The sequence below is a fragment of the Aphelocoma coerulescens genome, unplaced genomic scaffold, assembly GCF_041296385.1.
Source record: "Aphelocoma coerulescens isolate FSJ_1873_10779 unplaced genomic scaffold, UR_Acoe_1.0 HiC_scaffold_113, whole genome shotgun sequence".
Classification (NCBI taxonomy): Eukaryota; Metazoa; Chordata; class Aves; order Passeriformes; family Corvidae; genus Aphelocoma; species Aphelocoma coerulescens.
This window is the reverse complement of record NW_027183472.1, coordinates 435,647-463,122: the sequence shown is the minus strand read 5'-3', so window position 1 is coordinate 463,122 and position 27,476 is coordinate 435,647. Positions and strand designations below refer to the sequence as shown.

Genomic DNA, 27,476 nt, shown 5'->3' with positions numbered 1-27,476 from the left:
AGCCCGGGGAGAAGTCTCCTCTCCACAGAGCTGGCCAGCCAAGCCAGATGTCCACTGCAGAGCAGGTTGTGGCTGGTGTTTGTGCTCTGGGGGGCCACCCCCACCATGCATGGCTGTATCTCTGGCTTTCCAGTATGGAAAGCAAATCTCAGAGCTGAAGTGGGGTAAACCCTTGCAGGCAGCAATCACAGTGAGCAGCATGGGTGTGATGTCCCCATTTGTTGGGTAAGGTGCGATATGGTTCCTAACTGCGAATCTTGAAGAAAGGCTCAGGTTTGTCTCCAGTGGAGTGGGCCTGAGCTGTCACGTGCTCAGGCCCAAACCAAGAGATGCCTTAAGGATCCTGCAGAGAGAAACTGCATTAGGGTGCTTTGCAACACGTTCTGTTTCCTGATTCCATCCTCACTTTCTTTTGCTGTAGCTTCTTCTCAATGACAGCTCATTGCTGATACATCTTGATAACAGTGGCAGTGTTGGCAGACTTAGCAGGGAATTTTACAGCTTGAATTTTCAGAGGTAAGTGCTCAGTCTGGGTGCACACTCATCAGTGAGAAATAACTGGTGCTGGTTTGGAGCAGGTGAGGGAGCTTCTCCCCATGTGAAAGAGAGAAACTTGTGGTGTTCAGCAGGGCTAAGAGTGGGCATTTTCAAGGCAGCAGTCTGGGATCAGTGTCAAAGGGAACTAAGTGACGATTAATTCCTCATGCAGCTGCTCGGTGAGCTGTAGTTCAGATAACAAAAAGCTGAACTCAATAGCCAGAGATCTGCCAGGATGAACCACGCTTCTCATAGAGATATGATGGAACTCCTTTTATTCTATTGTCAGTCCCATAGTTATACTCTAATTCCCCAAGCACGCATAAGCAAGCTCCATACTATTGGATTACAGCTACTGTTCACATGGCCTTTAATAGCAAGCGATTGGTTAGAGATTAATATGCACGCGACTAACTAACATAAGTCTTCCTCTCTCTGTGGTCAGCATCGCCCTCCCCAACATCCTGTTGGCTTGCCACATCAGCATTGCTCCTCTCTTTTTTCCTTAGTCAAGGACAGTTCACTAATATAGCTTGGATTGTGCACGTATACATGTCCCTGTTCACTCAGCCATTTCTCTACAATTCCCCCTTTTTCTTCTTGCACAAGCCAAGCTCGATGAACAACTTTCTCTAAAGCTTTCCATATGCACCCCAAAACACAGCAAATTATTATTGCCACAATTACTAGTGTAGCTAGCAGACGTAATCCTTCTTGAACCAGATTTCCTAACCATCCTGTCAGACTGAGTGAGGACAGCCACTCAGAGAAGCTGTCTGTATGGATCTGTATCTTCTGAAAAGCATCTTGCAGTTCTGAGAGCTGTCGATGGATACTCTGGGAATGGTCTGATAGGTTCATACAACACATACCTTCAAACTCTTTGCAACCATGGCCGCGAGCTAGCAATAAAAAATCAATCACAGCTTGATTTTGTAGTACAGCATGCCTAATGCTATCTACATCAGTTGAAAGCTCATTTAATATATGGGAAGTCCTATTAAATTCCTTTTCTGACCAACAGGCCAACTTTTTCAGATTGTTATAGCCATGAGCTACAGCACCCCCTGGGTTAAAAATAGCCAATGGTATAAACGCACTCAAACTCATAATGTTTACCTTATCATTACAATCTTTATCAAATGTGGAAACACTACGCTGGTATCTATTCCACATCCTACTTTTCCAACTTTTCGATGCCGTAATGTTTTTCCGTGCTCGTATAGAAGGGGCAAACATAGTTAGCTTTCCCAGGTAGGAAGGACCCCCAATCAGACTATGTGGAATCCCATTCCATGCTCTATCTCCGCATATCAAAAACACTCCAGGAGGTAAAATCTTTCCTCCAGTTGTGTCAATAGACTCAGCTCCTCCCAATGTGGCCGGCACGTTCCAGCCTGGATGGAGTGTCCTGATACATTCTGTTTCCATGGAAAGGAGCCTATGCCCTGTCGTGCCTGGTAGTCCTCTGTCCGTTTCTCGCGCTTTCACTTGTCGGAGGAAAATAACTTTAAGGGATGGGACTATGCAACTGCACGAATTTATTGTTTAAAATAACAAACGCATCAGTCGAGGCGTGAGATTTTACAACACCTCCGAGTAATGGCGACTAGTCACAAGATTTAGGGTTACATCGTAATTTATAACTTTCTAATCCAATAGATACTTAAAACGACATTTTGTTTTAGATTAATGACCTATCACCTGTGGCACTCCTCACTGCATTGCAGCTATGTCTTGACCAATAACTTCTCATGTCACGTACACACAGTTGTCTCTCTTGTACCATCTACATTCTTAACTTAAGCTATATAAAATCACACTATTATATTTTAAAACCCTTCCCCAAAACACCCAGTGTACAATTTTACTTATAATGAGAGGAACACAAGTTTGTAATCCTTTTGCTTAAAGTCCACAAATCTCTGTCAATTAAGCCAGACCTAGTCTCTTCCAGGGTTGTAAATCAAAGCCTCCTTTAATTGCAGGAGTTTCTACTCGTCTGTCTCCCACAGTCCTCCCAAGGATCTCCATAGGAGAAAACCCCAGACCCATTGGCATATTGCATTGGAGGCACCACATTGGAACAGTTGGTCCATGGTGTTACGTTAACAAGAGTACTGGGAAGAAGGGACCCATAAAGCTGTAGCTCTTGAAGAGGCAAGTTTGCATTTTTTGTTAAATTGGCAATAATACGGGTTTGCTGCAAGGAGTGCCAATAACTAGACCAACAGCCTAAGCACTCACCCCAGTTTCTTTTGTTTTGCATTTGTTGCTCCACTTCTTCATTGATTTTCCCTATATCTGTCACCCATTTTTGAAATGTGTCCTCGAGTGAGATCCATGGCATGCCAATTAGACGTGCGAAATGGATCTGCTGCCGATGCCACGGCCAGACAGAAGTCTGTCTGGTTCGCCTGGTGAGCCCATGTTACCCACACATTTTCTCTTTCTGACACTGAAGTTATCACAGATTTACTCAGGGTGAAAGTACTTGAGAGGAGGAGCCATGTAGGGCACCATGCCTGGGTTACAGTGGTCTTTTTACTCACTTACAGACGTCTGATGGCTTCCTTCCCTGCCCACACTTCCAAGCTTCATACAAACTCATGTGGATCCCTGAATGAGCTAACTCTTATCTGTTGTGGTGGAATTCCAAACACAATAGACGCACACTGCCTAAAACTTCTTGTCTCAGGCACTTGATAACATTCTCCGCATAAACTACCTCGCTCATCTACATTCCAAGTTCCCCTAGTAAGCTCTTCCCCACAGCCCCCACAGCACAAGCGCAAGCACAAGCTATTATAACAGCATAAACAATTTTTGCAGCGATTAGCATGCACACTTGCTGACTGTTCCCAGACTCCGAGTGGTCGTACAAATGTGAGGTCGTCGGCCACCAAGCAAAGGTTCACTTCCCAAAGGTTGGGAACATCTGCTGTACATGCCACGTCCTGGCTCAGTTGCTCATGCACTCGCTGGAGCCGCTTTTGTCGACAGCGGGACTGGGAGCAGGCTTGGTCCATCTGCTAGGAACCCATATTGGTCCGGTATCTGTAGAAACACAGCTATAACCTCGATCGTTAAATAACAATGGAGCTGCCCCCCCCCATTGTCCCATCCATGGGTCTTTATAACAAATTTGTACCCCTGGGGTGGCTTGTAACCTAATACGTGCGACTACGGGGGGGCTGTTCGGCATCTCCTGCCAAACTCAAAAAATTTAGAGTGAACAGTACCTGTTGCAGCCTAATTACAGGATCCGTTTGCTCGGTACCCTTCTGTTTAGCTAAATACTCCTTGATTGTCCGATGGGCCCGTTCTTCAATAGCCTGTCCTGTAGACACATGAGGAATGCCGGTACTATGCTTTAACACCCCATAGCTGTAAAAACTTTCGCACTCGATCCCCCACGTAAGCAGGCCCATGATCAGTTTTTAAGGAGTCTGGTATACCCATGATGGCAAAACATGCAGTTAGGTGGCGAATCACATGGATTGCCTTCTCTCCTGCCTGTGCAGTAGCCCATTATCATTTTAGAAAAGGGATCTACAGTGACATGCATGTATTTTAAACGCCCGAATTCAGGCACGTTTGACATCCATCTGCCACAGTTCGCACGCCTGCAGCCCTCTTGGGTTCACTCCGAGGCCTAAACTTGAGCCGTGCTGGCTGCACTGTGGGCAGGCCCTCACAATCCTGTGTGCATCAGTGTTGGTAACGCGGAACTGTCTTTGCAAGGCCTTTGTGGATTGGTGGAACATAGCATGACTGTTATGGGCTGCTGCAAAAGAGTCCTGAGGTGCCTTCAATAGTGGGCTAACCAAGGCATTGGCTCAGGTATTGCCTTCGCCTAATCCTCAGTCAGAGAGGTGACTTCTGATGTGCAGTATACTGCATGGCTCAGTCCGATCATACTTGCCACACTTCAAAGAACAACTGTCCAAGTTGTGGGTTGCTGGGTGGTTTAATCAAAGCATCCTTGATTCTCATCACTACATCCACCACGTATAATGAATTGGATACCACATTCAATGGTTCTGTTCTCCACTGTATTAGTGCCCACGCTACTGCAGCTAATTCAAGTGTCTGTAAAGAGTCCTGATCAGTTCCATACACCAGGTGATGCTTCCATGTGGTCCCCTCTAGCCACATGCAGGCAGCTTTTCTACTTTGTTTGCCTGCATCAGTAAATACCGTACGTCCCTCTACAGGACGCTTGGACACCTTTGCAGTCTCAAGCCATAGTTGTTTTCCTAACATTTGGAGTCGTGCATCCTTTGGGTACCGATCAATAACATCTCCGGGGTAGGCCAGTAACGCCACTTGTAGCGGTTCAGAGTGTTGTAACATCCATTCTTTCGACTCTGCTTTCAGAGGTAAAGCTATGAATGCAGGTTCCATAGCACCAATTTTAAGAGTCCTAGTCCTGGCTTTGCAAATCAAGTGGGCAATTGCCGCTGTTCTGGCCCAAATGCTCATTGGAGGTGTGTGCGACGTAAACACCCATTCCAATAGGGCAAATTTGTCATCTGGAGTTTTCAGTCGCTTTGTTGTTGCTTTGTCGGGTGCTTGTGTTTGTTGCTGTTGTCGCTGCAGCCTGGCACTACAGATTGTGTTATCAACAGGGTCATTTCCCCCCTTTTCCTTTTGCCAGGCCGGCCACTGACAGAGCATTGCAAAAGGGGAAGCCTCTTGGTTAAATACAAGCACCCCTATGGGTTCATCTGGGAAGCAGTGATCAGCAAAGGCACCTGTTATCTTGTTCCCAAGATGCTGCAAACAGCAGCGCTGGTCGTCGCTAAGCTGGACAGGGCATTGAGGAGAGGTACCGTGTAATAGGGGCATTAGTGGAGCTATTTCATCATTCCGGAGCCCTGTTATGTTGCAGACCCATTGTAAGTCACCAGTTACGGTCTGAGCATCGTGTAGGCTGGTGACATCAGTGGCAAGAGTAACTTTTTGAGGGTGTACAGAGCTAGAGGTAAGCACCCATCCAAAATACTTCCAGGGGCTTGATTGTTTCACTTTTTCTGGTGCCACTATAAGATCTCTGTTCTGTAGCAACTGAGTGATGTAAGAAACATCTTCATCAGTAAAGGGTTGTTGCCGACAAAACAGAATATCATCCATATAATGGTAGATGATGGTGGCAGAAAAGTGCTCTCAAACTGGTTCCAATGCCCAATGCACGTATAACTGACACATAGTGGGAGAGTTTTTCATGCCTTGAGGCAGGACAATCCATTCATATCTTTCCGTTGGGGCGCTTTTATTGACAGAGGGCACTGTGAAAGCAAAGTGCACAGTATCTTCGGATCGTAAGGAAATAGTGAAAAACCAGTCCTTAAGATCAAAAACCAAAATTTCCCAGTCTCGAGGCAACATAGTAGGAGATGGCATGCCAGGCTGGAGGGCGCCCATAGGCCACATTTGTTCATTTACTGCTCGTAGATCATGCAAAAGGCGCCACCTTCCGGATTTTTTGGGAATTACAAAGATGGGTGTATTCCATGGACTGATGGAGGGCTTTATGTGGCCTGCTTGCAATTGTTCATGTATCAGGTGCTTAGCAATCTGGAGCCACTCTTCATTTAACGGCCACTGCTCTACCCATACAAATTTATCAGTTTTCCATGGAATTCTTGGGGTAGATGGCTGTTCTGCAGTGGCTGCACCTAAAAAGGTGTTGGCACATTTAATGTGGCCCCTATCTGGCTGAGGATGTCTCGTCCAATGAGACCTCCCAAGCCCCCTGGAAGGGTCATGACATATGGGCAAAGAGTAATTTCTTGCCCTTCTGGCAACTTTATTTTATTGCTTGCAAACTGCGCATGGGGGTGGTTTCTCCCCCTACACCTTGTACTGCATCAATTGCAGGGCACAGAGACCACCATCGAGACCACTTGTCTCTGCTGATGTTTGTAACATCAGTGCCTGTATCCATCATTGCAGTAATTTGATGTGCCTTGGTGTCATTTAACATGGTAATAGTGACCATGGTCCAAAGTTTCATTTGCTGTACAAAATTGATGACTGTTTCCCCGGTGGACCCAAAGCCACGGTCTTTGCGATAAGGACGAGTATGAATTTCTTCTCCTGCGGGCTTGTCTATAAACATGAGCTTGTTGTCCGCTTTAACGGACAACAATCCGTTGTCCCGCTTTAACGGTAAGAGGGGGAAACAAGGTATAAGCGCAAATCATAATTTCTCCAGTGTAATCAGCATCAATGACTCCTGGTAAGACTATTAGTACAGCAAGTCCTGTTGATGATCTCCCTGATAGCAATGCTCCAAATGAACTGTCCACTTCTACCACAGGGCCAAAAACACCTGTGGGAATTTTGTGGACAGTGCTGTCCTTTAAGGTGATATTCACTGCTGCTGCCAAATCGACTCCCAGGCTTCCCCTGGTGGTGGGGGGGGGAAGGTCTTGAACACTGATGCCTGACCGACTACTTGTGTCGGAGTGTGGTAAGGCCTCACACTGGATTTCCTGTTTTTTGACCTCTTGCATACGGTTGTAGAATGGGTATCCTTTTGGCATTGGTCACACCATACAGCCACCTTGCAAATGCGATGAAAATGTCCTTTTTGGCCACAGTGAAAGCAAATTCCTGACTCTTCTCCTTGTGATTTAATGCCCATCTTTGTAACTGCAGTGGCCAGGAGCTTCGTAGCAGGTTTTATGGCCTCTGCTACCATACTGGCCATAACTTGTCCTTGTTGTTGTTGCACTGCTCGACTGGCTAGCTTGAGCATATCACTTACTTCCGCACCCCTTGGAAGGGTGGTGAGGACACGTTTCGTATTTGGATTTGCTCCTTCAAAGACCAACAACTTAAACATACTCTGCTTTGCGTCCTCTGTCATGTCTGATTGGCTGGCCAGAGCTTGCCAAAGCCTATCGATGAAATGCGAGTATCCTTCAGAATGGCCTTGTTGGATGGTGGCGAAGCTGGGTTGAGGCCGGGAATCAGGTACTGCGTTGAAGGCTTGGCGGGCAAGCTATGCTGACAGATGATGTACGAGCAACGGGTATTGAAGCGGCACTTGTAAATGTCCATATACTCCAGACCCGGTCAACATGTCTGGGTTAATACCGTATAGAGGTTCATTCTGCTGTTGCGGACGATTGGCCTCCATCTGTGCTAGTCTTTTCCACTCTCGCTCCCAGTGAAGGAACTGGGAAGGTGTCAACAGAAACCTTGCCAGGTTAGTGCTGTCTATAGGAGAGTTGGTATCTGCTGTAAAAATCCAATCCAAGGCCATGCGGGTGGCCTCAGATTTTATTCCATGATCTGTTACAGACTTCTTGGCTTGTTGTAAAATTTTTCAGCAATGCTGCTCATATCGTCATTCACCATTCTGGAATATGATGGGGCAGGCAATTTGCTCTGCCGCTTCCCAGTCTCCCTCCAGGATAGCACCTTTTATAATTCCAGACCACCTCTGTCCCAATTGAGAAGTAGTGGAAGCGCCTGTGACACAGGGTGGAGGTGGTGTGTTATCAAAGTCGGGAGGTGGAGTGGAGGGCTCTACTTGAGCCCATTCCTGTAGTTGCAGGGCTGTCTGGGCCACACCCTTTCGGGACACAGTGGGACCCTGTTGTGGCTCGTGCTTCCGATGGAGCTTTTCTTCCATAGAAGACAGAGCACAATCAAAGTGTGGTTTCATTTGATGCATTGCCTCTTCTACTTGATGAGCCCATCTTTCCAATGCTTGTGGGTTCTCACAAGATCCTGGGGGATGAGCAGGTAGCTCATTTGTCGCCTCTGTCATTGGTATGTCATCATCTGGCAGAGGAACAGTCTGTGGCTCTGGCCGAAAAACAGTCTGTGGCAGAGAAGCAGTCTGTGGTCCGGGATGAATCTCTGCTGGCAGCGGAGGTGGAGGGGGTGGGCAAGCAGGGTAGAGGCGCGCTTGACAAGAAGGACCGCCCGTTGCTCTGCCCATTGACTGGTTGACTGTAACTTCCGCGTTTGCCTTCAGTTTGCTCTGAGGCGCGGTGGCGGTAACTTCCTCTTTTGGCTCTGATTGCAAGAGCTCTTTCTCCTGCTCCCGCAGGAGCTCACTGACAGTCTCAAAGTGCTTCTCTGCTTTCTGCCCTTTTATCGCGCTTGGGCTTTTAAACAGTCCACTCAGCCCCCTGCGCTGCATAGCTCGGGCAGGAGTGACAACCCCAGCCGGTGTTGCAATTGCCTCCACCGCAGCTGCAGCTACTTTTGACTCGGCTTGCATATTTTTCAAGGCATTTATAACAGTTCTCCAGGTGGGCCCTAAGTTTGTCATTTCTTTCCCTTTTCCCTGGATTGTACAGTCTCACAGGTGATCCCCTACTTCCCTCCACTTGGCTGCATCGAAGAGGAGGGGGGGACTCTCAAATGTCCATGCTCCCGTGTAGGTACAAAAATGCTGTTAGCGAGGATTTTCTTTCTATTTTCTAAGTCCATGAGAGACTTTTCTCTCTCACAGAAGAGGTAGCAGGGAATGTAAACAACCAAGCCACCTGCAACCTTGAAAAGTCTTGTTTATGGTACAGTAGAAAAATATTTTGACAATGGATGTTTTAGGATTTTAGCCAATCACCCCCAAGGGGTGGCTGGTCTCTTGTCCAATTAGACTATGAAGAAAAAAGTCTATAAAAGAGTTTGTAAAATAATTAAAGAAATCAATCCTGCTGCACAATTCCTGCCTGCTGGATCTTCTCCTCCTCCCTATGGCTGCAGGACACGGTGATATACCGTAGGAACCAGGCCGGCGGTAATACTCCCGCGCCCATAAAACGAGCTTATTTAGATCCTTTTCCTTGACCTCCTCCCCTCGCTTAGTGAGGATACTGAGGAGTAATTCCTGTGCTGCTGCAAACTCTAAATCCATGCTAGCAGGGTATCATGGAGGGAAGGTAGCGACCCTTCTTACTGGCCTGACCGACGTCCTTTGATTCGCGGTTGACACTCTCTGCCTGCAGCGTCTCTGTCGCTCGTCATCGTCACCCTTCTTTCAGTGATCAGCGAGCATATCTTCCTCTGAGGAACGGTCCCTGGTCGGACGCCAGAAATAGCCAGAGATCTGCCAGGATGAACCACGCTTCTCATAGAGATATGATGGAACTCCGTTTATTCTATTGTCAGTCCCATAGTTATACCCTAATTCTCCAAGCATGCATAAGCAAGCTCCATACTATTGGATTACAGCTACTGTTCACGCGGCCTTTAATAGCAAGTGATTGGTTAGAGATTAATATGCACGCGACTAACTAACGTAAGTCTTTCTCTTTCTATGGTCAGCATCGCCCTCCCCAACATCCTGTTGGCTTGCCACATCAGCATTGCCCCTCTCTTTTTTCCCTAGTCAAGAACAGTTCACTAATATAGCTTGGATTGTGCACGTATACATGTCCCTGTTCACTCAGCCATTTCTCTACAAAACTCCAAGCACACTTTCATCCTACCAAGATATTCACACCAGGAGTCACGATGTAATTGGTGCCTGAATGGATATTTGTGTCCTTTTCGTAGGCCTTCCCTACACCAAAAACTTTTGCCTCACTAACACCTCTTCGGCGTCCCTGACATTCAAGCTCTGCATTCCGGACGATGGTTCAGGGCCTGTTGTTACCTGCTATGACCAAATGCACAACAATACTGACCCATCCTGGAGGAAGGGAATTCATTTTTATGTGGAGCCAAAGGAGTTTACAATGACTCCCAGCCAAGGGACCATCCTCCCCCAGGGACACCAGGATACTGAGGTATGGGAAGAGTCCAGCTGGTGGGGCTGAAACTTCACTGGAGTGTGGGAGTGCTTTAGCTCTGCCAGCTTTGAGCATCGTGTGCGTGAGAGACCTGTGTGGATACAAAAATGCTGCTAGCAAGAATTTTCTTGCTATTTTCTAAGTCTGTGAGAGACTTTTCTCTCTCACAGAAGATAGTAGCAGAGTTCTATAAACAATGAAACACCTGCAACTTTGAGAAGCCTTGTTTATACTATAGTAGAAAAATATTTTGACAATGGATGTTTTAGGATTCTAGCCAATCATCCTCCACCAAGGGGTGGCTGATCTCTTGTCCAATTAGACTATGAAGAAAAAAGTCTATAAAAGGGTTTGTAAAATAATTAAAGAAATCAATCTTGCTGCACAATTCCTGCCTGCTGGATTTTCTCTCCTCCTCCCTACGGCTGCAGGACACAGTAATATTTTACGGCATTAATAGACCTGCACCGATGTGAGGCCTCTGTTAGCTGGGTTACTGGGGATGCTCCTGAAGGAGCTGTTTTGTCTCCAAAATCACAAGCTGAAACCGTGTACCAGATGATCAGTACAGAAGCCGTTCTTGTACTTTTGAGAGAGATTTCTTTGATTGAAAGTGGGTAGAGGAAGGATGAGGACAGGAGGTGGCTATTAGAGAGATGTTACTGTATAAAGCAGTTTGCTTTTCTTCCTGGTCTCATTTCTCCTCTCCTGGAGCAGATGAGCAGATGAGTTGTGTTCACTGCAAGGATCTCCAGGGGAGACAGAAAAAACTGCAGCCATGAACTGCCCAGCACCTGCTGGGCCACACTTTGCCTTCAATTTCTTGCTGTAAAGCTGGACTAGTTCTGTTCAAGTCAGCAGACTTCCTCTGCGTTTATGTCATTGCAGTCAGATGAAAAATTGGCCCCTTAATTTGAATACAGTGGTGCACAGAGCTTTACTCTAATGTTTCAATTTAGCTGACCTATGCCCTGATAGAAGGGTGTGTTTAACAAATCCGGTATTGCCAGAAGGCTTGTGTTACTCCCAGAGACTGTGCTCTACACATGGACCAGCAGAAGAATTAAGGCAAAATCCTCCCCTTCCATGCCATGAAACAAGAACTGGAGGACACCACACATGGGCAATGAGCTTTTGCAAGGAGGAATTTACTGCTCTTCTCTTCCACCAGGTGACCCTGTGTTCCAACACTGTGATGGAATACTACCAGTGTATCCTGGTGGTCATGGAGGGTGTTGGTGAGGGAGTGTTGGCACTGAACGTCATGGGCAGGTATCAGCATTTCCCTGGTCTCCCCCAGTGCCTTGGGGTGACCTTATGATGTGTATCCCATATCGCTGCCTATGCCCCGAAATAAATTCCTGTGCCTTTCTATGCCTCTAAACTGAGCCTGAGAGAGGGAAGGAAAAAAACTGAGCAAAACTTTTTCAAAGCAGTTTGCAGCTTGTTCAAGGTCACACACAGATAGCAATTTGTTTCCCAGCTGCAGCAGGGAAGGGAGGAAGCACCCGGCTTGCTGCGCCCAAGGCAGTTTTTTTTTGGCGAGTTGTTCAGCTGCTTTGTTCTCCGGAGAGAGACCGAAGTTGAATTTTTCCTTCCCTGGAATTTCGGATTTTCTCCCTTTTCTACTGGACTGCTTGATTGCTTTAACATCAGAGCACATCGGGAGGACTTTCCACCGGGCACAGAGGGCCTGGCCCTGGGCCAAGCCGCAGCTCCGAGGAGACCAAAGGCAGGACTCTAACACTTTCCCAGGTTTTTCCTCCACAGCAAAAGATTTTATTATTTAGCATTATTTTCCTTTCCCGTGTGTTTGTTAAATAAATAGTTTTATCTCCTTCACTTTCCTTCGAGGAAAATTTATTTTTTCCCGACCCTGGTGGGGGAGGGGTGATTGTGCCTTCTCTCAGAGGATATATTTCTAAATTTGGCCAAACCGGAACACCCAGCACACTGCCATGCACAGGCTTCGCTGGCTGCAGCTCCCAAGGAGAAGTGTTGCTTAATGACCTTGTGTTCTGTCCAGCTGGACATGAGAACAGCAGTACTTGGAAAGCAGCCTGTGGTGAAAAGCACCCCTGCTTCCACCCCAGCATGACCCTGGGCCTTTTTCTAAAAGGAACAGGAATGGTATAATTTATTGGCCTGGTTTTTGGTGCTTGAGGTGGAACAAATTTCCCGAGGGCCTCTTCTCCTTTTTCCTGCAAGAGGTGGAGTTGTGCTGGGTTGTGAGCACCCTGCAGCATTGGTTTGGGGAGCAGCTTGCCGAGAGTCAGGGTCTGGTTCTGTTAATGAGGGCACTTGCCAGTGGGGAAGTGGCTCACAGCGAGGGTGGTTGAGGGCAAGATCTTATGAAGGGAAAACAGCCCTTAATGTGGCAGGTCAGCTCTAGTTTTTCTCCTTCCCTCTGCTTCCCATTTTGAGCTTTACTGTTCTCAGGCTTAACCCAGAAGTTGTTCTTGCTGCAGCCAAATTCCATCCTGCTATGCTGCTGTGGACATCAGTTTAATGACAAGAGGGATGCAGCTCCCTCTCCCAGGCAGAGCCGTCTGGTCAGTGCCTGGGCAGCAGTTTTGTCAAGCAAGTGCAAATGGGGACAGTCAGTGTAGAGAGCCGTGGGGTGAAGGACCAAGGGAGCTGTAGGAGGTGGGAGAGGGTGATCACCCACTCTGTAGGGCAGGTGGTGGCTTGTGCCCTCCAAGGCTGGGGCAAGCCAGCTGACTTCTCAGGCCAGGGCAACAGCGCCATGGGAGAGAAGGGAGTTCTTTTTACTGAGACACTGTAGTCTTGTGTTCTTTGAGCCTTGGTGAGCACTGGTCCTTGTTGGCAAGGCTCCCCCAGAGCTCATGGATCACTGGGACTGTTACAGGAGTCCTTTCAAGCCTTCTTGGGTAAAGGAGGGGCTGAGGCAGCTGTGGGACAAGTGCTCTGCCTGGGGCACTTGGCAGCCTCTGGGTGCTGCCTTTCAGGGTTTGCCCTTCCTTGACAAGACATGTTTGAGTGGGAAGACTTTGAAAGCAATTTATCACTGTAGGGCTGTTAAATGTTGATTTGACAGAGACAAATGTGTTACGCTCCATTTCACAACCTTCAGGGGTAAACGTTCTCCATTCTCAGTATCTCTGATTCCCTTGGGGTCATCTCTTTCCCCAGATGCATCGTTCCTAAGCTGACAGCGTGCCCCTACATCCTGTGCTACGATGAGTGCCATCTGAAGGAGCCATACGAGAGGAAGTTCCTCATTGTGAATAACAGCCACATTCCTGGCTGCTACGGGCTTATTGCCCAGGTTTGGCATCGCATCCACCTCCTCCTCTCCAATATTATTGAGGAGATTATTGGGGGAAAAAAAGGGTTTGGTTTGCTGGTTTCTATTCAGTCTTAAAGATCTGCTGAGAACAAGATCCTACCTGAATGTAAACTTTAGGGTGCAGTTTAACCTCCTGAGGAAGCAGTTCATGTTCTAGTCTTCGGGATGTGGGAGATCTTAGAGGGTTGTGAAAAGCTGCTGCATTCACAGACACCAACGCCTGTGCTGGCAGCCTCCTTGCAGGACCCCCTGAGAATGCTAAACCTACAATTCTTGCATCTTGTTTGTGCCTTTCACCTTTTTCCTGGGGATTTTTAGAAGTGTGTGTGAGTTGCCATTGTGGTGGATGTTAAGGACTTTAAAGTTTCTTCAGAGGTCCCTCTGAAGTTGCATTTGATTCTGTCCCTTCTAGAAACGCAAGGAAGATACTCCTGTGTTCTACTCCAGCTCCGAGCCCTGTGGGATTGTCCAGCCTTTCAGCATAGCAGAGATTCCAGTTACAATCGAAGCCCAAAAATTGGGCAAGTATGACACCAGTGTCCTTATTGGCGTGTTCGGGGATGAAGGAAACTTGCTGGTGAGTGCAAGGGGAGACGTGTGCCTTTGTGCAACTCATCCTGGCAGGGTGCAAAGCGTACAGGGATTCTTCCAGAGAAAACAGGCACAGGCTGGTATGGAGAAGGACAGAAGGGATTGGTGGCATACACAGCTCATGCCTTATAGGTGGTAATCTCAGTGTCTGACACAGCATATAGTTCATCTAAGCTGGAATCAAGGATAATTTTAGTTAATTAATCTTTAAAATGCCATTAACTTTGGAAACATCTGTTTAAAAATGTCATGTCATCTCTCTGAGCACAAAAGAGAATGTCAGAAGATTTCTGGAAACCTTGAGCTTTCTGTAAAAGAAAGGAAAGCTGGCATTTGGAAAGTAGTTGCAAGGATCCAAACATATTAAGACATACGGAAATGATGATGCCAAATCCCCTGGATGGCACCATCACACTGGGCCAGTATTACAGCTGGTGGTGGGGTCCGTGGCTCTGACCCAGGAAGAGGTGACTGGTCCGGAGAGATGGTCCCGAAAGGGATCGCCGTCCCGAGGCCCAGTGTCTTCCCTCAGCTGCTGGCAGGAGGGCCCTTGCAGGGGCTGTCAGCTCTTTAGTGATTGTCAGCTCGTGACTTCAGCTCAGCTCTGCAGGGCAGCCTCCAGGCCAAACCAAACCAGAGAGAGACGAGAAGGCCCGTGTGGCTGGTTCCGCACAGAGGTAGCTTTATTGTTGGTTCCCTCTGGCGAAGGGGAAAGCCAGGGACGAGCTCTCTCCCCCACAGAGCCAGGGGGCTTCCTTTTATAGGGATACAGGGGATCAGCAGGGGACCAATGGGTTACAGAGGGTCTGGGACAGACCAATGGGTTACAGAAAGATCTGCATAGTGTCTCCCAAAGGATTGTGGGTCCACTTTTCCTCGCCATGACCAAGAAGTGGCTGCCTTTTCAGGGAGTCCTGCTGGGCAATTGCAAAATCTCTTGTCTCAGCAGAGATCCCTCCAGGGCAAGGGCTGGGCATATCCCACAGGCCAGTGTGGCACTGCATGTAAGTCAGTCAACAGGAGGGCCAGGCAGTGCAGGCTGTGGCAGGGAGCCTGAAGTTTGACAAAACAGTTGCTTTTAACTATCACGCTCCTTACCTTAAAGAGGAGGGTTTCTCCCCACTAGAATAACCAGTTGTTTAACTGTCAGCCTGGTCTTAATTACAGATTTCTTGAAAAGCTTTTACCTTTGGGCCAATAATTTGTAGTTTGAAGCTTTCTCTTACCTTAATCCTTTTTAATTTGGAGGTGAATGTATAGGGATTCCTTGTGGAACAGGGGCGTATGATAGCCCAGGAGAGTTGGGGCAACCCAGGACTGCTGCAGAAGCACCCCTGAAGGGGCCTCAGGCTGCAGATAGGCCAGAAAGACACCTGGCAGCAGGCAGCCTTGAACAGCCTTGGGAAAAGTTACATGCTGGTCGGCTCCCCTGCTGCTTAGAGGCTGTCCTGTGGAAATAGTGCGTGAAGCTTTGTAGATATAAGTGAGTGTAAGTAAACAATAAAGGAAGCACGATGCTCAAATAGTATTGGTGTTCGTATCGTGACTTTGGCCGGCTCCCCTGCGCTCGGAACCACCCCCCCCCCCCGCTAAAGGTGAATGTGTCTTTTTTTTTTCCCCCAAAAGCCCAGTATTTCAGCTGGAGAGTGGTAGTTGTCCCTAAAGAAATAACTTGAGCAGGATTGAGCTGTTTAAGCTTTTTAGCTTTCCCTGTTGTGGTTTGGTTTGGTTTTTTTTTCAAATCTTTCTTGCCTACTTTCTGGAACAGAGACAGGTGTTACGGAGCACTGGAACGCGGGCGGATATCTACCCAAGTCCAAGACTGATAGAATTTGTCATGATCCCAGCGCTATGTTGTAGTACACAAACCTTTCACCTCGTCAATGAGGGTTTTGTTGCTGCAGACTTCAGGATGGCGGTCGTACCCCCCCACAGGGTCCCCAAGTGCAGGATCTCAAAGATTGAGTAATAGTTTTGGGCGCAGATTAATGCAAAATACAGTAACAGGATGAATCACCCCAGAACAAACATTTTGGAGGAAAACACCAGGTCCTGTCAGCATCTCCTGGAAAATGCTACATTGCCGTTATAAACATATTTTTCTTTGCAATGATGACATCAGAAGGGCAGATTATCAGACACTGTTTCTGGTCCACATTAAGACCTGGAAATGAAGACAGTCTCCAAGCTATTAACACCTCAAATTGTTCATTGGGAGCAATCTGATGACCAGGGAAATATAGCTACTCCCATACTGTTTTCCATCTTGTCTTCTCTTCTAGCCTCATTCCCTGCTTTTGTTGGTTCAAATTCACAAACGGGGGCTACCGTTTCCATTGGCTCTACTGGACCATGGAATGTTACAGACCACCTGAGGAGGAGGGCCAGAGCCTCACATCTGTCAGTAGCTCCAAGGACGAAGAGGATTCCCAGAGCCCCTGTTTCAGCTGCAGCCACGGTCAATGGAGCTGCAGCCAGACGAGTCAGCTCACATGGTGGTGCAAGGCTTCTCCAGCGTTCGGCAGGTGAGGTCCCCACCAAGGGCTGAGCCTGGGGAACCATCAGATCCCCTCCCCTGGGCTTGTTCCACAGTCCCTTGACATTTGCCTGAGGGAATGAGCAGGGGCCTTCAAGAAACTGGCTTAAGGCCACACGTTTCCATGGCAGCACCAGTTGCTTTCCTTGCTGGCCACCATCAGGCCAGCTACGGCTTTATCGTGATTTCACATCTACCAAAACCCAGTGCTGATCCCAAAATAGGGGTGGAAGGAAATACTGCTCTTTTGGGCAAACAGTGTTGCATGCTGAGTCAGCAAGGAAAGACAGAGAAATAAGTTACACTTAGACTAGGAGCCCAAGAAGAAAGTGAATTAAACAAGTGCCAAGTGGTTTATCTGGGGTATGCACAGAGTAAGACAAAAGCTGTGTGAGAAGGGAGGGAGGGTCTCCCAAGTGCCTTTTGTGGCTGTTGGGGTGCAGTGTTAGAGACAATTGAGTGCAGAATAAATAAGCTGGAAGAAAAGGGGGCAGTGACCATAACTCTGGGGCAGGAATAGGGCCCGTGGTGGGTGGTGAGCCAATTTGCTGGATGCCAGCAGCCACTGGTGACAAGTGTCTCTTGCAGGCAGGAGGTGCAGGATTACGTGCTGTGTGAAGCCACCATTGGGGAAAGCACAACCGCAGAGCCAATAACAGAAACAGTCCTTACTTGTGAGTTTATTGATCTCTCTATAGAAGTATCAGCCAAAGAATTCCCTTTCTGAGTGGAGAAGGTAAGTCTCTGGACTGCAACCTGGCATTTAACAGCACAGCTGAGGAGGGTGTGTGCTTGTGTTAAAGCCCCTCTTTTTACCCTTCCTGAGGCACTTTGTAAAGTGAGTGAGGATGCTTTTAGAGATGAGACTGGTGTTTAACTTCCCCAAAGTAAAATTGCAGTAACAGCTGCACTGCCAAGGGGGATCGTGGCCACTTACAGAGAAATACCAGTTTCTCTGCTCACTATAAAGGGAGATTTTTGAAGATCCTCTAAGGCAGGGTGATGTCTAAACACTGATACTGTAGGGAAGCTGGGGAAAATGGGAATTCCTGTGAATTCCTCAGGCTTACAAGGAAAAACCCATCATCTCCTGTGTCTCTTTGCCTTCTCTGCTGTTGGCATGAATTCTTTATGGTATAGCTATATGGTATAGCTCTGTGCCCCCAAGCCTCACCTGCCTCAAAGGACCCCCAGACATCCTGCAGCTGCAGTGATGATAACACTGGGGCAGAGCAGGTGCCCTTTAGTCTCTGGATCCCAACTCCTGCATCATCTTTCCCTCTCCTGCAAGTTGTCTGAAAAAGAGATGTTTCATTATTTGGTTTCTGTAGTTTCAGGCCTCTCCTCTGGTTCCCAGGCTTCCACTGAATCACAGAATCCCTTGAACAGGCAGTTCAGATGTAATTAGAAGCTTTTCAGCTCTCCCTGATTCTGCCTGGCTTCTGCTCAATGCCACACACATTGATTTATCACATACTATAGCACAGCACCTGTTTGGTATCAGTACATCCAGAACTAGTTTCCCAAACTCTCTGGTTTCTTTAAACCATGCAGGAAGCCCAGCACAATGCATAGACAGGAAAGAAGAGCCTAGGCTGATCAGAGCTTTGAAGCCACAGACACCTTGTCCCTGTAGCAAGGGCAGCAGGACACATGTTGCAGATGAACTGCTTTTATGAGGCTGCTAGAGCCAATAAGGTTGTAAGAAATGACTGTACGTGAGTGAAGATCATCTAGTGCTGTTCTGCTCAATAGAGAGACAAAACTAGAGACAAATGCTCTGGATTCCCTTTCTGCTTTAGATCTTGTTCAAGCAGCTGCCTCCTCTCAGGGGCCTATTCCCTCATCTGTATGTGGGAGTGTTTCCCTGTCCCCCAGAGGATGCTGTGGTTTCTAAACATGAAAAGCATCTGCTATAAAGAAAAATCTCCTGGAAGGGTAGAAGCAAATAGAAAGGGTAATAGAGATGGATGAACTTCTGGGGCTGAAAAATGTGAAATGCAGCAGAAGCAGGAGGAGGTCTGTGGCCACTTGAGGTTGTTTTTCCTTGTCTCCCTCCCTTGCTGGACAGGAGGTGCTATGAGCATTCAGGGATTCTTTGTTGGCATAGCAAAGTCTCCAGAAGGCAGCTGGGGAGAAATACCACTCCTTCCACCCAGTGTTCTAAAGCTCTGGGCTACATGGTACAACAAAGTTATCAAGAGTTGCTCTGTTACATAACACAACTCCCGAATGTGAGATAGGGTTAGAGGCTGGTAACACCAGGGGGGTTCCCTTGGAGTCCCTAGGGATCACTTTCTCTGCCGCTCCTTCCTCGGCAGCGGGGGTCTCCTCATGCTCTTTCCCTGCCCCAGTGTGGGAGGCTGAGCCTGCTGGAGCATGTCTATCTGCCGTAGAGTCTCTTTCAGCATCTGTGCATCCCTGCACAGCTCCTTTAGATGCTGCTGTCCCCTAAATCCAGGCAGACCGGGCTGCATTTGCCGGCTGCCAGTGTGAGGGGAAGAAAGAGCAAGAGTTCATTAGGGCTTGACCTGAAATGATGTTTTGGCGTTTCTGCTTCTTCTCACAGCTTTGGCAGGTGAGCAGCATCTCTGTCCCTGCCGCCTGCTGGCCCTTGGAATGCACACATGAGCCCAGGTATCACTTCTGGTGAACCCAAGTGGCCGCGTCAGTTTGAAAGGGCAGCTGTTGTTTCACTGTTACCTTTCTAGGCTGGTTACAGCTCCTCCTGCCTGTACTACAGCCTGTGCTTGAAGACACAGAACTACCGTCCTGGAGAAAAGGCATCAAAAGCTTGACAAAGGCTGAAGAGAACACTCTGATTACCCCTTTTCCCAAGAGGGTTCTTTAGCTGAAGTTGCTAAACAGGACCAGACTTGACACCCCGGCATGGGTTTGTGATTGTTTTATTTCTCGAGCCCTCAGTCCTGCATGGGACTCGGTAATCGGGTGCTGCAGAGGCTCTGGCAAGGCATCAAAGACGCCTGCCCCGCACCCAAGGGTGGCGCAAGATCTCCTCCAGCGCTGGCCTGTCCGCAGGGTGCTTGGACAAACACCAGCGGATCAGATGTTGGCACTCTGGGGAGAGAAACCAGAAAGCGCCGGTCACTTGCAGAAGGCTCCTGCCCAGCTGCTCCCGGCGCCTCCAGGGCCCGGGCTATGCTGCGTGTGCTCAGAGCTGTGCCAGCCTCCCGGCTGACTCTGCCCTTTGCGGGACAGTGGCACGGCAGGACACGCGCCACCTCCTTCAGCCAAGCAGGCCACACCGACCACGGCGTCACGGGCTGCCTCCTGCGGCCAGCTCTTGAGGGCAGATGGGCCTCCCGCGCAGCTGCGTGAGGGCCACGCTGGGCTGCGCGGTGCCATCTGCCAAAGCCTGCCTTCTTGAGGCCAGACACCAACCTGGAGAGACCTGCTGCCAGAAGAAGAGCTGCCCCGACACGATGTCACGGTCCTCCTGGAAGGGCATGTTCCCGCAGACCATGACGTACAGCAGCACACCCAGGGACCAGATGGTTGCCGAATGGCCGTGGTAGCAGCCAAGGCAGATCCACTCGGGTGGGCTGTACATGTGTGTTCCTAGGGGAGACAGGTGGCGCTGTCCAGGTGCAGGCTGCTGGCTTCCAGAGCCTGGTGCCAGCCTCCTGGCGGAAGCAGGGGCTGCACCGGTGGCCACAACTTCCCCCCGAGGCCACCGGGCGTTCCCCAGCCAATTGGCCAAAGCCAAGAAACCGTTCTGCAAGGCAAACAAGGCCAGCGGAGCAGCCCAAGCCCTTGCGGGCCTGCCAAGCCGAGCGGCCGGGGCCTGGCTTTGGCAGCCCCCCTCTGTGGGCAGGGCTGGCAGCTGGCTCCTGGGGCACAGCATCTGCCCCGTGCCAAAGGGCAGCCGGCAGCCGGCTGAATGCCGCAGCCCACAGCCCAGGAGGGAATGGGGCCGTGCAGTGCCTGGCACTGGGAGCAGGGCCTGGCCTGTGGGCTCACCGGCAAATCGCGTGAAGGCCTGCTCCTGGAGGAAGGTGCCGCAACCGAAGTCGATGAGCTTCAGGTCGCCGCTCTCCGGGTCCACGAGGAGATTCTCTGGCTTGATGTCCCGGTGCAGGACGCCGCAGGCGGTGCAGTGCCGCACGGCCTCCAGCACCTGGCAGAAAAGCCAGCGCGCCATCTCCTCGCACAGGAACCCCTGCTCCAGCAGGAAGGCCAGGAGATCCTGCGATGGCTCCGGACGCTCCATCACCAGCAGGAAGCTGTCAGGCAGCTCAAACCAGTCGAGGAGCTGGATGATGTTGTGGCAGCCAGAGCCCACCTTCTCCATGAGCACGATCTCCATGGGAACACGGGTGCCGTCGGGCTGTGAGGAGGAGACAGTGCCTCCAGCAGGCCTGATACTGCCCTGTGGCTCCGCTGCCTCGTGCCTGGGATGCCCCAGTGCCCCCTTGGGCAGCCTCCCTGGTGCTTGGGCTTCCTCCCGCCCAGGGGATGCTTCGGGGGTGCCCCCCTGCCCGGCCCCATCACCAGTGTTTGGCATCCCCGGGCCCGCGATGCTCCGGCTCGCACGCTGAGCCCACGCCCGCTCCCCCCGCCCTGCGCCGCCTCCCGCCCTGGGGCCCCGGCCTTATCCCTGCCCGCCACGCCCCGCTCTGTCGCGGTGGCCCCGCTCACTCACCAGCTCGTACCACCGCAGGACGCTCTCCCGGGCCACGCGTTTGATGGCCACCTGCAAGCCCACGAGAGACGGGGCTGAGCTCAAGCCCTGCCCCGCCCCGCCCCTGGCCCTCCTCCCGCGCCCCGCCGTCTCGGCCACTTTACCGGACTCCCGTCTGAGAGGCGGATGCCCGAGAAAACGGTGCCGAAGCCACCGCTGCCCAGCTGAGGGCCCAGCTGGTACAGCTCCTGCAGCTTCTTCTTTTGCCCTGCGACCGAGACCGAGCCATCAGCCTTGCGCCCAGGGCCCCCCCGGCCAAGTGCCCGCGAGTAAAGCGAGCCGAGCCACCGCGGGCCACGTTGCTCTGACCTGCTTCCTGCTGCGCGCCGGGCAGCGGCCACCGCCTTGCAGCCGTCGGGCAGGGGAGCGGCAGAGCTGGGGCAGGGGAGCGCGCAGAGGCGGCTGCAGGAGCCGGAGGGCAGCGGGGCAGGGCGTCACCGTCGCTGTCCCCGGCGTCGTGGGCTGGACTCTGCTGTTGAGGACTGCCGGGGCTACAGCCCGAGGACTCGCACAGGGGGGTGTCAGGAGCAGCTGCAAACCAGGGAGGGGTTTTTTGAAGCCGTGGCATCAGAAGCACTGGAAACAGCCAGAGACTCTGCTGCTCTCAAGGGCCCTGGCCTGGCCTGTGGATGCCCCTCAAGAGCCCCGAGGGAGCCTCAGACAGCTCCTCAGAAGATCTCACCTGCTACCAGAAAGGCCTTCCTGGTAGTCGGTGGCCGTCTTGGAGCAGCTTCCTGGAGATGGAGGAACCTCCTGGGTCTCTTGAGGGTCATCTCTGCCACCAGGCACGGGCTGTTGCCAGCTGGCACAGCCGGCACAGCGTCCTGGGAGCTGTGGGCCGGCAACTGCTGGCTCCAGCTCACTTGCTGCTCCGCCACCTGCTCCTGAGAAGGCTCCCCTGGATCGGGCTGGGCTCCCACTTGGACTTCTGGGCTTTCCCTGGCCACGTCAGTTGTCAGGGTTGCGCCCGTATTGTTGAAGTCCGTGAGTCCAAGGGAGCTGGGAGACCTGTCCACAGGCTCTGCACCTTCTGCAGGCTGACAGGTCTCACTGAGCGTCTGTGGGGGATAGAAGCTGTCAGAGATAGCGGAGGCTCGTGGCAGGATGGAGGATCTCTGACAGCCTGAGCTTCTTGCCTGGATGGTGGGTCCCTCATGGTGTGCCGTCCTTGCAAGGGTTGAGGCTCTCCCAGGGATGGATAATCTTGCTGGGAGCGGCCTCTTGAAGGGATGGAGGCTCCTGGAGGAGCTGGACGAGCCACAGCAGGGCAGGTGGCCTCGCTTCACCAGCTCCTCCAGTTCTTTCCACAATGCCTGCCACATCCCAGAGTAGAGCAGCACCCATGTCCCATTGCGAGCCCAGAGCAGCAGCATCAGTTCCTGCAGCTCCTGGGCCACTGCCACGCAGGGGCCGCAGCTGCAGGGGCTGTCCAGAGGGCTCGCGGGAGCACGTGGCCGCTTGCGAGGGGTCACCCGAGGCCTGGAGGACCTGGGAGCCACAGGGGCTCCTCGCTTCCTCCGTGAGCCTCTGGGCTGCACCCCTGGGCGCTTGCGCCTCTTCGATGTCCGTGCCTGCCGCCTCCGTGGTTGCCAGTGGCCAACGGCCCACCAGACAGCCACAGTGGCCAGCAGCAGGACAAGCACAATCACCAGGACGCCACCGTCACACATGGCTCCGGCGCGTCCCATCGCGACTGCACTGGCAGCTGCAGGTGCTGGCAGTGTTACATAGCGACTGCGCGGTGATGTCACAGTGCTGTGGGCCAGGACAGCCGGGTGACATCCCAGCCCTGCCTCTCGCCAGCGCTCAGCCCCTTTGTGCCGTCACAGCCCTGTGCCCACCTCAGGGATCAGCAGAACCAGCGCATCTCTAAAGATGCACATGGCCAGAAAAAGCCTGGCAGTAAGAACAGCTCAGCCTGCTGCAGTGAGTCATTCCCTGCAGCAAGTGGCACATCAGGAAGAGTGCTGCTGCCACCAGTGTCAAGCCCATGGCTCCCAGGACACTGCAGCAGTACCAACTGGAAACACTCTCTGTGCCTGAGAAATCTTCCAGAGACAAAGGGAGTTGAAGTTCCTGTGTCTCTGGGGAGCTCTCCTGAACTGGCTGTCGAGGGCAGGAAGAGTTTTCTGTAACAGCTCACCGACTTCTGCGTTGCCTCTGTTCTAAATAAGTCAGGATTTCCCAAGGAGTGCTCATAGTGCTCCCACTGCTCTGGTTTTGACGGGCATAGGGCTCCTTTTTTCCCAATTGCTGGCACACGCTGGGTTCAGATTCATGATGGGAATGCTGTGGATCAAACATGAGTGGTTTGGTTTCTGCTGAGCAGGGCTTGCCCTCTTCAAGGATTTTGCAGTGTCCCTTGGTACAGTGCATGTTTTCCACTGGGAAGGGAGGGAGGAGTGTTGAAGACAGAGGCAAAGAATGCATTAAACACCTGTGCTGTGTCCCTGTCCCTGTTTGTGAGGTGACCATCCACATCCTGGAAGGGGACAATGTTATTTCTACAATGTTTTTTTCCATTAATATATTTAAAAACACTCTTTATTGTGCCCCACACTTCTGGCCACCTTCCTCTCCAGCTGAGCTTTCACTGCACCAAAGTTCTCCCTACAGTGGCAAGAGACATCTCTGTGGAAGGAATGAGGAGGAGGTGTCTTTACAAACTATCTGTGGGCATGATGGTAGATAAAGCCAGATACTGATAGGTGAAAGAAGCAAAGGGAGGAACCATAAATTCCATAGGAATTCCACTAATTGACACAGACTGTTACTCACTCAAGACTCTGCTAATCCCTGGATTTAGAGAAAAAGAACAGAGACACAAGGAAAAGAATGAGGGTGGGGGGTGCACATTAGAAAGGGGGTTTGTATTAAGCCATTCGGGAAGTCTGTACCTCTCAAGTACCTCAGCCAGTGGGGAAGGAGAGAGGAAAATGCAGCCGGGAAATCAGGAGAAAAAGGAAGCTGCGTCCTCTAACAATTTGAGAGATCCCATGGGAAATGCCCATGGCCTCTCCCTTTATTCGAATAAAGTAACAGGATTGCTCTGTCTCTTGTTTGGACATAAACCTGTGGTGTTTGTGGATTAATTTTCCTGACATCTGTATTCTTCTGCTGACCTTGCTTCCACTGGGCACACAGCTTTCTTTTCCATCCTCTTTCCCAGAGAAGATGCCTTCTGCCTCGTCTGCTTGGATTCCGACATTTGGGACTCTCCTACTCCTGTGCCCTTAGGAGGTGATGTTTCAAAATTGACCAGCACTGATGGACCCCAGCACCTGCAAAAGCATTGTCCCTGGAGACCCTGCTTACCAGTTCCCTGAGCAGTCTGAAGTCTGCTCTCCTCATGCCCCGAACTGAGGTTTTGCTGGCCCTTTTCCTCTTGTCAGAGGTTGGAAAGTCGATTTATCTGTGGTCACTGTGGCCAAGACGGCCACCAGTCCCCACTTGGCTCAGGGCACGTGGGACTCAGACGGCGGCCTGGCTCCAGGGGGGCTGAGCTGGAGAGTCCTGGGCTGTGGGGGGCTCCCCCCTTACCTGGGAGGAGGCTCCCTGGGGAGGAAGAAGGGTCTGGCATGAGCCACAAGGCCCCTGGCCAAAGGACAGTAGCAGGGGACATGTCCGTAGCAGATGCTGTCTGGGAGGAGCTGTGGCAAGGAGTGGGTGTGGGGCTGGGGCTGTCACAGAGCTCAGAGAGGGTGTTCCCCCAGCCCAGCAGGCAGAAAGCCGCTGGCTCACAGCAGGAGCCAAGTTCCAGGTCACCAGAAACAGCCCCCTCCCTCACCAGTGCTCCCAGCCTCCCAGAAAGGTTGGTTATGCTCATGATTGCTGCCAAGGTTCCCCATGAGAACAGGGCTGGACACCCTAAAAAGGGGGGTGAGCACCCCAGGGGCAAAGTCAGGGCAGGGGGGAATGAGTGGGATGAGTGTGAGAGGACCACCTCTACCCCTCCCATCCTGCGCCAGGGAGCAGGGACCTTCCTGGGACAGCTCCAAGAGGATATTCAGTACCATCCTTGCCTGGGACAGGGGTGCCAAGGAGATCCAGGAGGGATCAGTGTCCAGCTCTGTGTCCTGGGACACCCTGCACCCTGTTCCCCACAGCCCTGATTTTCAGGAAGGAGCCACAGGAGTCTCCTGGCCATTGATGGATTTTTCTTTCAGGAATTCACTGTGGAGCTCGTTTCTCTTTTTTTTTCCTCTTTCTGAGCTCCTGTAAACACGGCATACAGCTGGAAGGGGCGGGGCGGAGAAGACCCAGCTGGGGAAGTCTTGAGGGGTTCTGTGTCTCTGGCACCCTGCTTTCCTCCTCTCCCTTTCGTGGAGGTGTGGGCTGGCAACGGAGCATCTTCCCCGGGTGGCCGCGGTGCCCCGAATCCCTGCCCTGAGTGGAGGGACAACACTGGGCGTCTCTGGTCTGCCCCACGCAGCCAGGGTGTCCCACAGAGCTCCTCCAAACCCCTGCTCTTGGCCGCCAGGGGCCTAATTAGTGACGTATTAACGAGGGACGAACTAAGGGCGCTAATTAGGGAAGGGAGGGCGGGGAGCCGGTCCCACCAGGACGGTGGGCGTGGCCAAGGCCTCAGCGGCGCCGAGGGGGCGTGGTCTGAGCGGGGGCGGGGCCAGCGCTGAGGGGAAAAAGGGCGGGGAAAAGGCTCGGTGCTGCTGAGGGGAAGCGTCGGGAAGGAGGGGATGGAGGGATATTGTTGGGAAAAAGGGAGACACAAGAGCTCTTGGGGGCCTGAAACCACTAACAGTGGTGGAGGGGAGCCCAACACACTCCTCCTATGTATCCCTATCCTTTACACAGGGGAAGCCGTGGCTGAAATCCAGGAAAAACAGCGCTGTGGATCCAAGGAATCAGAAGCAGGATCTGTGTGGAGGGTGTCCCTCACGGGAGGCACATGAATCGAATTGAGCGAGGCTGAGGCAGGAGGGTCACGCCGAGCAGAGAAGGGCGTCCATGCCAAGGCCCAGGGCAGCCCTGTCCCGGGAAGTGCGCAGGGAGCGGATCCTTGAGCTGCTGCACGTTCGCGCTGCCCTCGCTCAGCCGGGAGCCCCCTCGTTGCCCAGGGGGAGCTGGTGGCAGTGGGGAGTGGGAGAGGGAAAGATCTGTCCTACACCTCCATGGACTCTGATGCCGCATTCCTGGACTGCGCCAAATGGCTGCCCTGTTGGGAACAGAACCAGAGACTTCCCATCAACATCCTGATTTACTGCTCCAGAAAAAGAAAAATCCCAAACATTAATTCCAAGGGGGATAATTTAATATCTCCTCGGCATCTGGAGATCTATTACCTGAATCCAGTCATGAGTTTCCTTCAGGTCTCCTCCCTCGGGACCAGTTAAACAGGAGGTGGGGTTAAACCCTTCCCCCCTACTTAATTCTAAATCCTCCTGTTCCATGAGAGGCTCTTTTGGTCAACAAAGCCTTAACTTGATGTGAAGCTTAAGGGTTAGAGAGCCTCCTGCCGTCCTCAGTTACCATGAAAACCGTGGCTGCACAATTTTGCAAACGATGGGGCCACCCCTCGCCGAGGGGTCTAACATTTCAGAAGAACGGGCCATCGGTCTTCAAGTACCGCCCCGTGGTGTTCTTGCACTAGAACTCCTCTGGCGTGGTCCTGTTCAACATCCACATAAAATGCAAATACTTCTTCCCTGTTTGGAAGGGCTAGGGCAGGAGCCTCAGTTCATCTGCTTTTTAACACTTTAAAATTCTGCCAGGTTCTCACCTTGAAGGATAGCAGTGTTATAGGGAAACATCCGTGGCTCCAAAAGACCTGCCTTTAACAGGGACTCAGTAAAAGGCTGTAACCCCTTCCTTCCCTCCTGAAAGAGGGTATTGCTTTTTAAACACCACTTGTCCTGGTGGCTTCAAAGTGATTTGGAGAGGTTCCATATCTAATTTTCCACATTTCCCTGGGTCTACTTCAGCATAGGTCTTCTCAGGCATTTGACAGACAGTTACAGCAGTGGTAGCTTCCTTATCACCTTTCACAATAGTAATTTACATTCCCAGTTTAGCCATCAAATC

The 27,476-nt window shown here is 51.2% G+C and overlaps 1 protein-coding gene across 1 annotated transcript; it reads right to left on the bottom strand.

Annotated features, from left to right (window-relative positions):
• Positions 1-19,709: 19,709 nt before the first annotated feature.
• On the bottom strand, positions 19,710-21,435 carry LOC138100577 (serine/threonine-protein kinase pim-1-like). The gene is made up of 4 exons (XM_068998446.1): positions 21,399-21,435; positions 20,717-21,083; positions 20,138-20,314; positions 19,710-19,813 (listed from the first exon to the last, which is right to left on the bottom strand). The coding sequence occupies exons 2-4, from the start codon at positions 21,060-21,062 to the stop codon at positions 19,710-19,712; spliced, it is 627 nt and encodes a 208-aa protein (XP_068854547.1). The 5' UTR covers positions 21,063-21,083; positions 21,399-21,435.
• Between the last annotated feature and the right edge of the window lie 6,041 nt (positions 21,436-27,476).

Bases quoted from the DNA above. Each gene is read 5' to 3' on its own strand.
- LOC138100577 (XM_068998446.1), bottom strand. From the start codon at position 21,062: ATGGAGATCGTGCTCATGGAGAAGGTGGGCTCTGGCTGCCACAACATC. The intron at 20,315-20,716 runs GTGAGCCCACAG...TGTCTCCCCTAG, and splicing joins GGCCTTCACGCGATTTGCCG to GAACACACATGTACAGCCCA. The intron at 19,814-20,137 runs GTTGGTGTCTGG...TTCTCTCCCCAG, and splicing joins CTGGCAGCAGGTCTCTCCAG to AGTGCCAACATCTGATCCGC.